The sequence below is a fragment of the Pterocles gutturalis genome, unplaced genomic scaffold (genome assembly GCF_000699245.1).
Source record: "Pterocles gutturalis isolate BGI_N339 unplaced genomic scaffold, ASM69924v1 scaffold38890, whole genome shotgun sequence".
NCBI classification, from domain to species: Eukaryota; Metazoa; Chordata; class Aves; order Pterocliformes; family Pteroclidae; genus Pterocles; species Pterocles gutturalis.
The window spans coordinates 1-10,201 of NW_010144874.1; the positions used below are offsets into that span (position 1 = coordinate 1).

General features: G+C 47.0%; 1 protein-coding gene across 1 annotated transcript; it reads left to right on the forward strand.

The window, feature by feature from the left end:
• Positions 1-849: 849 nt before the first annotated feature.
• Positions 850-7,162, forward strand: BBS4 (Bardet-Biedl syndrome 4; the record flags this gene model as incomplete). Its single annotated transcript, XM_010085220.1, has 6 exons — positions 850-1,002; positions 1,134-1,305; positions 1,792-1,861; positions 5,160-5,301; positions 5,666-5,876; positions 7,011-7,162. Coding segments are annotated over 6 exons (900 nt in total), but the record flags the coding sequence as incomplete, so codon positions are not given.
• Between the last annotated feature and the right edge of the window lie 3,039 nt (positions 7,163-10,201).

Consider the following 10,201-nt stretch of genomic DNA (forward strand, 5'->3'; position numbering starts at 1 on the left):
TAATGTATAATAATAATAATATCAATTATATTATTATCCCATCTGCTAATAACTCTGTCTGTTGTATACAAAAGTGACTTTTCCTTGTCTCTGGTCTGGAAGGCTGAGCTTGGCATCTAGGTTTCATTCCTGATTGTGAAACCGCTTCCCTTTTTAGGCACGGTGCTTCATTTCTCTCTGCCTCTTTTTCCTCCTGTACAATGTTAATGATGCAGAGTATCAAAATGTGTGATTGACAAATGGTATGTGAATGTAAGCTGAGCGTTTTTGTGAAAACACCTTTACACTTAAAAATGTTACTGTCACTGTGAAATATTGTACAGGATTAACTAGTGTGGTTTAAATATAGTGTGTTGGAATCACTTGCCTTTTTTTTCCCCGTGCATATTTCCGTTAATTTGCAGTATCACGCAGTGTGAATGAGGCTCGCTTGGCTGCATCTGTCTTGCTTGCCTATGTTTTCCTCTCCAGTTAACTTACACCAGAACTGTTTCTGTCTAGATAGAAATCTAGATCTTCTCAGAGGCTCAGACTCTAGAAGATACTATTGTCACCCCGGAACACACCCTAAACACTTGTCACATTGCAATATTTCCGAGGCAGTTACGATCGAGATGGTGCAGGAAGAAGCAGACTTGAGTCCCTCCTTTACCCTGTCTTCTCCTATATGTCGGGAGATTCTGGAGTCCCCCTCTGCTTCCACTCTTGGTCTTGGCAGCCCCTAGAAGAAAACACCTGGAAAAGTTAAATGGTTGCTCTTGAGATGGTTTTAGTTTATTAATTTTGTTGTCTTCTTGCTGTATTTGGAGACACGCAGTTCCTCAGCTGGTCACTTGTCTTCTCTCCAAGGCCACCTTGGCGGCTGGCAGCATGATGCAGGCCCACGGAGATTTCGACGTTGCCCTCTCCAAATACAAGGCGGTAGCCAGCACTGCGCCGGAAAGCCCCCCGCTGTGGAACAACATTGGGATGTGCTTCTTTGGGAAGAAGAAATACGTAGCAGTAAGTAGCTGGTTTCCTTTCCTTTTTTTCAGCTTTGTGCAAGAACAAGGTTCCACTGGCGGCACAGCCAGGAGGGCTGTTCTGGGTGGGCTGCGGTACACCTTTTTTTTTTTTTTTTTTTTTTTTTTAAGGCTATCAGCTGCCTGAAGCGGGCAAACTACTTGGCTCCCTTTGACTGGAAGATCTTGTACAATTTGGGGTTGGTCCACCTCACCATGCAGCAGTATGCGTCCGCTTTCCACTTCCTCAGCGCCGCCATCAGCTTCCAGCCCAAGATGGGAGAGCTGTATATGCTCCTCGCAGGTACGCAGCGCTCCGCTAGCCAGCTCCAGAGGATGCCCAGCTTAGGGGATGTGACGTTGTAGAGATGGAAGATTGGGGCTGAAGTACACTGGGTAAAGACTGTACTAAGAAGCTGTTCTCCAGTAGGTCAGGGACAGATATAAAGTCTGGATAGTCTGTTCTCTCTCTGCGGTAAATAGGAAAGTTAAATTGCAGCCAGATCCAGATTAAACATTAGGAAAGGCTTTCTACACATTAGAGTTTGGGTTTGGGTTGCCTGAGGAGTGGGTGTGGATTTCCAGCACAGTTTTGGGGATCAAGCGAGACCGGTATTTGTCAGAAGTGACATTACCAGGGTTAATCCTGGCAGCAGCCCAGACAACCCTGCTAGCACCGCTTTATTTTACAATGATTAAAAAAAAAATTACAATTTTACATTCTGAATTGTCCTAAAAATAAGTCCTTGCGAAGCATCAACTTATACGTGTACGTTTTGCTTCGGTACAGTTGCTCTGACAAACCTGGAAGACATTGAGAATGCAAAACGTTCCTATGAGCAAGCTGTGGCACTGGACAAGTAAGTTTCAATCGTGGCTGTCAGTTGTTTGACCACCTTGCTTTGCCTCCCTCACCTGGTTTTCTTTGCGTGCTTTGTCCCTCTGTCTACTTTGACCCTAAATCGTTTGAGATAGGGAAATATTTTTATTCCTGCAGTTGTGCAAGTCACTGTTTTAAAACCACCTTTTTTTCCCCCTTTTTTAAAAATTCAGGTCAGCTCTGAAAAATGAAAGGGAAATTTTGTTTCAGTCCAACCCAAGGCTGGTTTTTATTTTGCTGTTTAGTTAAGTGAGTCAGTGGTGATGACTTTGGATTCCAGGCCACCTTCCAGTGAATATTTATGCACAGCAGAGCAGGTTCGATAGAAGAAAGCCAGTCACCCCAGAATATTTTGTAAGCCAAAGTTTGAGCACTGTGCAGAGCAATGAGACTGAACCGGGCAGGGGGAAGAATTTAACTGGGAGAATGTGGGCAAGGAGCTAGTATAAAGCGTATAAAAGGGCTGCAGTGTGGCCCCTTCTCCTCCGTTTTATTCACAAGGTCTGTGTTTGCAATCTGGCTCTTAAAATCAGAGCACTTGGTTTCAGAAGTGTTCAAATGAACCTTGCAAATGAAACCTCGTCTCAGTCAGAAAAACACATTTGTCTCGACTTCATGAATAGCTTTGGCTCCGTGCGTCTGCTTTTCTTTTCTTTTTCCCTTTTCAGTTTTTAACAAGTAGGTGATGGGATGGTGATTCTTCTCACCTTTTTGCCCTGAATATTTGCATCCTTGCAGCATACAGAGTGTATGCTGGTGACAGAGCAGTGGCAAAGCCCGTTTCCATCTGCAGTGGCCACCGCAAGGTGGCACAAGAAGCTGCTGGTCCCTCTGTCCTCTCTAACCTAAGTGCACTGGCCAGGCTTAATTTGGGGAATTTTGGAAGTTCCTAAACCCATTATAAAAGGCAGCAAGTTTCAAAAAATAGCATCTGATGCTGTAGCACAGCTCTCTTTGTGGAGAGGTGCTGTAAACGCTCTCAGACGTTAACTGGGAGTTACACGGCTTGCACGCAGGACAGCTGGTGCATTGGTTACCCTGGCACAGCCTGCACTGAAGTTCTTCATGCTTATGCATCAACAGAATTACAACGAAGGTTTAAATATTGCTTCTACCTCTGTTTCAGACATCAGTAGGTCTCTTCAGCCTCCTTAGAGGAATCGAACCTGTGCAAACTATGGTCAAAGATTTATAAATGCATTGCTGCGCGAGAGTGTTCTGCCGTCAGGCATCTGTCCTTCCGACCAACAGCACTAAGTCCAGCCCAACTCCTTTGCCTGACTTTCCTCATCAGCCTTCCACGCCTAGCAGGGCAGTACAGGACCTTACAGATTGCTCAGACTGCTTACTCATGAATTTGCGTGCTTTGATCAAAGAGAAGCGAGAGAAATTTAGCTCTCCAGCTTTGCCTAAATACCTGGCACTATTCTGATGCTACGGCTATATAGTCTTCCTGGGAAAATCTCATCAAAGCAAAAATGAATGCCACCGGCCAGGGACTGCTGGGAGGAAAAGCCAGACTTTGTCAGGCTTGTTCAGCTGACATGCTGAACCTTCTAGACAGTTATTGTGTGGCTGAATCCATGTCCCCACAGGCCCTCTTTGCCGAGCTGTTTGGCTGGAGCGAGGCTGGCTGTGTTTGTTTCCGTTGCCATAAATACTTTTATAGCGGTGCTGTGATATTTGGCCTAGGTGCCCTGCCGGGGTCTGGAATGGAAAGCATCTTGGAACAATCTTTTAGAAAGGTGTTTTGTTAGCACTGGCTCTAGCCCATAGCTGTCCTTTCTGTCTGTGGTTATTTAGCTATTGATTTTTCTGTCATATTGCTTCTCAGCTCTTGAAGGCAAACTAGCTTGATAAGGTTCAATTAATTTTAATACTGGCTGGTTTCTCGATCTGTCTGATCTCTGTTTGCAGTGTTTTATTCTGTGGGTTTGGTTTTTTGCTTTTTCTTTTTTGGCTGTTTTTCTCCCCTGAAGAGATGGCATTTCAATATTTATTTTTTCATGCATTTCTTTCTTTGCTTTGGCAAAGACAGTAAGCAGGGTTGGTTTGGTTTGGGGGTTTTTTTGGTGTTTTTTTTTTTTTTTTTTTTTTTTTTTGTGGCAGAATCAGTGTTCCTGTGTCCCCGTTAAAGGAACACCAACAGTTATAAATGCTAAGAGATTTCTTCTCATAGTCTTCTTCTCACAGCGCTGTCATATAACTTACCAAGGATGGGTAGGCATGGCCTGCAGATGACACTTTCTATTTATTGAACAGAAGCCTTCCCTTCTGCACTTTTCCCAAAAGATGCTCAACCTGGTTTGGCCCCCAGGCGTGGGTGCCGGAGTCCTGGGATGGCTCCAGTTATCCCAGCCAGGCTCCAGTTATCCCAGCCAGGCTCCAGGAGAGGGCACCAGTCCCTCGCTCACATTTGTTCAGCAAACTGTACAAAGCACCTCTCACAGACCTTATTTTCTCCAAAATAAGGGTGAAATTGAGGCCGCTGAAGGATGGTCAGGGCAGTTTGTTAAGCGTGGCTCATCAGGCAGTTAAGGAAGGATCATGTCTACTGAGAGCTTCACTTCACTGGTTTAGTTTGCTCAGGCTCCTGGCTATGCCAGAAGAAGAGGTGCTGGTTGGGGTTAAAGTATCCTAGTGCAAAATGAGAATATATGGAGCAATTCTGCCTTTTGGAAATCTCCATATGGAGTTCAGGAAGGGAGGCAGGGCTGTGCGCTGTTCTCTGCAGCACTGGGCTCCTCTCCGAGTCCTTCGTTAATAGCTGCCGCCCGCTTTCTCTGTCCCAGGACATACGATTGTGGATGGTTTTCCTGGGTGAATGAGAGAGAAGAGGTGGGGAGATGAAATGTAAACAGCATGTTCTGCAGCATGTCAGCTTGTAAAACAAAACGAATAAGCACGAGTCTGTTCTGCTGCCCCATCCCCCGACAAGCTGCTCTCCTACAAACTGGGAGAGCCGCGAGAGTTTGAGCCAGAGCAGACCAGCTCTCCCAGAAAAGCCCCGTCACTGCTCTGCCTGCCCCAGGAGCAAGGGGCTGGGACGCCAGCTGCTTCCTAAAGCCAGTCCTGAGATGGTCCCCAAGAGCAAAGTGCAGAGAACAGCCTTGCAGGGGTGAGGCGATCAGCAGAGTTGTTTCTGCAGTCGTGGGCACTGCTGGCTGCCAGGTGGGAAGGTGTCTCCAGCTTTGCTGCTTGGGCACGTCTTAGCGTTAATTCAAGTCAGGATAAGTGTTCCCCCGGTGAATGCGGTGCATCCTGTGTTTCTGCTGCAGGTGCAACCCCCTCGTCAACCTGAACTATGCCATCCTGCTCTACAACCAGGGCGACAAGAAAGGAGCCCTCTGCCAGTACCAGGAGATGGAAAGGAAGGTCACTGCGGCCAAGGAGAGCGCTACTCTTGACTTTGACCCTGAGGTATGTACCCAACGGTTGTCAGCCACGCTAAGGCTGGCAACAAACGAGGAGGAAATTTCACTTTGGAGTCCAATTATTAGTAAGAAATTCTGCTTATGCGATTTTTCCGAGTAGAGCGGTTGCCTGCTGAGAGCTGCTTGCTTCGTTTCTGCTCTTTGAAGCCCAGTTCTTCAATCAATACACAGCAAGAGAAGATTCCCTCTTAATTAAGGGAATGAATTAGTGGAGATGTTTCCCTCAAGCACCGAGGCAGTAGCCAGCTCTGCACAGCTCTCGGTTTTTTTTGTGTGTATGTTGTTTTGACTTTACTGTTGTCTGAAGTATTCCTGTTTACAAGAATCTCCTCTTTTTGTTGCTTGAGAAGATGGTGGAGGTTGCCCAAAAGATGGGAGCTGCCCTGCAGGTCGGGGAGAGCCTGGTCTGGAGTAAACCTTCTAAAGAGTCGAAATCCAAGCAGCGAGCTGCTCCGTCAGGGAAGTCCTCCAGCACTCAGCAGCCTTTGGGCTCTAACCAGGCCCTGGGTCAAGCCATGTCCTCCGCTGCGGGGTACGGGAAAACCATGCAGCTACCCTCAGGTGCTTCTCTTTTCCTTCTCTTTAAAGTAGAGCTGTGGGACGGGAGAGTGAAAGAAGAGAAATCTCGCTTTGAGTAGAGTTAGGGGATGTGTTTAGGAAGGTATTGACGGGCTTAGTGCTGTCAAGATTTGGTAACAGCTTTCTCAATTTTCTGAGTTAAGGAGGTGTGGAAGGAGGATGCTCTCTGTGGTGCTTTATAGTATCCTGCCTTTGCAGGGGTGTGGAAAGCCAGTAAAGTTTCCTTTCCTATTCGAGCCCCACTGGGCAAGAACACCATGAGCCTGGAATTGAGATCTTGCTTCAGGAAGGAGGTGTTTCAGAACCAGACCTCGTCTTCCTTTGGAAGAGCCCAGGAGCTGTCATCCCCATGCAGAGGAAGACAGGCTGCTGGAGGGAAGGGAAATGATGGACAATTTTCTGAAGCGTTTTTTCTGAAGCTTTTTATAATTTCTGTGACAAAAATAACTGAAACTGGACTGCTCTGAAACTGTCCAGCCAGCTCCCTCCCTTGCAGCTGTACGTGCTGCTTCTTGCTGGGGCTGTGCAGGAGCGTCTCCTGAGCCCCCGTTCATCGTCTGACCTCCCCTCACCCCTCGGCTTCTGTGCTAAAGATACTGCTCATGGTGGTGATTTTCTGTCCCTCTTAGTCTTGGTTCCTGGGGACTGAGCCAGGAGAGAGGTTGTGCAATCCAGGCCTCTGGCTTTGGCACCCCTTAGGACCTGTTCCATTTCTCATGGAAAAAGCTTTCCATGAAGGGAAGACTTAGCTGAAAAATAAAACATACAGGAGTCTGGGGTTTACCTAAAGGACTTTATCATCCATATCAGAGAAGGGAGCTGGTTCATAACATCTGTTGTCAGCCTAAATCGAAGTGTAGAAACGACTTCAGCAGGGAAGTGTCCTATTTTTATTTTATTCTGTAAGTAGCTCCTTCAGCTGCCTGGAAACTCTCCCTGAGACTGGATAACTCACAAAAGAGTTGAGTGCTATTGCTAAGCTAACGCTAGACAGAAGAAACCTGAGAGTAATTAATAGCTGTGATTGTTCTGCATCTCCATGCTGCCTGGAAGGGCAGAAAGAACAGAGAAAACACGCGGAGTTGTACAGTAACCACAACTGTGTTCTCCTCCCAGGTGCCGGAGCATCAGCTCCACTTGCAAAGCCTCCCTCGCTGCCTCTGGAACCAGAACGGGGCTCAGAAACAAGCCCCGAGGAGACCTCAGCACCAACGGGACCCGAGGAACAGAGGAAAGAAAAGCGCAGGAGCCGGCAGGCAGCGGACTAGGAGGGACTCTGCTCGGGACAGAGCTGCCTGCTGACCTGTGGGAAGGGACCTGCCCTCTCCCCCAGCCCGCAGGGGCTTCACCCCACTGTCAGTTAGTCTAGATGCAGCTGTTTTCTGTTAATGACTTTAGCGCGTGGTCTCTACCTTGTCCTCAGGAGTTGTTGCAGGAGTTGGAAGAGGTTTCTTTGTAGCTACTGTTAGCGCGGTCACAAGAGACGGGAGGATGGAGATCCATCTTTCCACAGGGTTGGATGTCTTCACTGTCTGAATGTAAGTCCTCCAGGAGGGTGCTGAGGCACCCAGCATGTTTACAAAAGCCAGCAGCAGGGACTTAGCATCCTGGACCCCAAAGAGGATCAATCCCAGTGGATCCAAGAGGATCCCAAAGGATCAGATTCAGTGGCTGAACTCATAAGCGGCTGAGGAAGCCCTGCACGGGCTGCAGTAAGGTTGGTGGTAATACGGAGAGGGGGTGAAGGCAGCACACCTTGCCAGGGCAAGCGCAGAGCAGTAAGCCAGGCTCAGGACTAGCATAGCCTGGCTTACTGGGAAACTGGGGCTTGTCACTCCCCGTTTCCCAAGGGCCAGGCTTTGTAAATGCTCTCTCAAGGATGAAGAAAGGAAGCGGGAACAGCTGGGATCAGCTACTCCTGAGCAGGGCAGTGTCACGGTCACAGGGCACGGGAGGTACCTTAAAGCCCAGGCTTTCCTGAGCGGTGCCAGGTGTGAAACACGGGGGAGCTGCCTGACAAAGCTGAGCTGTTCTGTCTTGAGGCAACAGCTCCGTCAGCACACAGCCTGGTGGAGGATGGATGGCCAAAACCTCCCGCGCTGGGCTGGCAGCATGTGTGTTGTCCACAAAAGAATACACATTTTTTGATTTTCTTCAATCCAACCTATTTTTAAGCCTAAACTTCTGTGTCATAGCTAGGAAAGCTGCAGCGCTGGCCCACGGCAAGGCTCAGAGGCTGGCTGTTCTGGAAGCGGGCTAGCTGCAGCAGCAAAAAAGTCAGCCAAACTCCTAATTGTTTGTTGAGAAATAGGGGAAATGAGGCTCAGTGAAGCTCTGTGCTCATGTGGTTGGAGTTCATCCTTGAGAATTTGTGTTGCCCAGCATGGGGAAAAGATTGATTTGCAGGGAAAAAAAAAAAAGAGCAAGCCTTTTTGGAAGAGGCGATATGGTCAGCTTCAATGTTGGACTGAAATTGTTTTAGTATGACAGCAGCCACGCTCTGAATAATTTAGTCGTGCCCTCCTTACAGCTGCGTTTTAGGAGAAATCATTTCTGCTAGCTGCAAGGCGGCAGAGTGGCCCCGTTGGTGAGCAGAGCGAGGAATTTTAATGCCCCTGTGATACTAGAGATGCTTTGAAAATGTTTCTATCCTTGAACAGCAAAATCTCAGCTTCCTTTTCCCTGCTACCATCAGTTTGTTGCCTCTGGGATTTATCCAGAGATTGTTAGGAGTCTTCAGAACAACTGCTTTTGGGAACTGAAGGCAGCACCATCGTACTTGACATAAAGAACCAGGAACTGGGTTACATACAGTTTTTCTCTTCCTCCCCTCTCAAGCTAATGTTGCTGTGGGACTTTCGATCGGAGTTTTCCAAACGAAGCTGAAGTTTCAGGCTCAGTGAATTTGTATTTTAGGCTCCCCAGCTCTTTAAAAATCTCTTTCCTGCTTTTAGTTCTGTACTGTTGCCCTGTATCGCTCCATAATTAACAAGTCCAACAGAGCAAGGTTAGTAATGGAAACTTCTCTGCAGCAACACCATAAAAGCAGCACGACCAAGGCTCGGGATACATTAACATCCTCCGGCTGGGCTCTGTGGTTAGTTGCTATTATCCACAATGACATTAATGCGTCTTTAGAGCGCAATCAGGAACTAAAGGGCTGGCCTGCTCCCTGGAGAACGCTAAAAAAGCAGGAACCCTTTGCTTTCTCCTCTGCTTTTTTTTGCCAAAATTGCCTGAGCATCTGAAATGTGGCTTTTTTTCCAGCTATCCTCTACTGGGGGGTTTGCTGTTGGCACAGCACCCCTGTAAGGTTTCCCACGTGCTGGGAGTTGAAGAAAACAGAGGATCTTTTGTGGAGCACTGGCAAATTTAAACAAAGCAGCCAAAACGCAGTGTAAATCAGGTACAGCGGAGTGATTTTTATTCACATTAAACTTTTTACACTGGAAGTTCCTGCAGTGTAACTGTGAAGAAGAGGTTAAGGTTGCAGGGGTAGGCAAGGAAGTGGGAACTCTTTATCTCACCCCCAAAACTTTAGTTCAAGTTTGTGGTTTTTTTTCTGATAGCAGTTGATTGTTGTCATCTTTTAGTCTGACTGCAACATTGGATGGAAGTTCCAATCCAAGGAACAGCAATCAGAACAGCATGGTCACAGGTAGGTGCTGATACAGGAAGGTTTCCCCTCCATCTGCTCATGCCCCTTGTTTTGTTTTGTTTTGTTTTTACTAGCTGCTTTCCCCGCCTTCCGCAAAAAAAAATTCCCCCCCTTTCCGAAAAAAAAAAAAAAAAAAAAAAAAAAAAAAAAGTGAACTTAAACTGTAGCATGACCAAATTCCTTTGCTGTATTCAGTAGATGGGAGCAGCCCTTGTCCCACTGGTGTAACTTCTGACCGTCTCGGGTTTTAGGATGCTTGTATATGGTAAATGTTACACGTCAGCATATAGGGTACTGAAAATATATTTAAAATAAATTTATATTTTGGTGAAAAGCTTATGTGGATGATGAACCAATTCTCCTTTTGTGAAAATACGCAGTAGTGCCGTGTTATTTTCTGGATTTGAACAGAGCAGAAGGGAGCTCCATGTCTAAGGACGCATTTTTAAATCTGTAAGTACAGCTGGATAATAAATAGAACTGCAGTTCCTTGTCCTGTCCCCTCTCCTCCCCTGGGCATTGTGATGATGGCATTTGCGTACAGTAAGTTCATAGTATCTTTACGGAGAGCTTTTTTTATGCTATCTCATGATGAGAATGAGGCCGGACTGTTCTTTCAACCGGAACTAAGCAGGGGATTTTTCAGCAG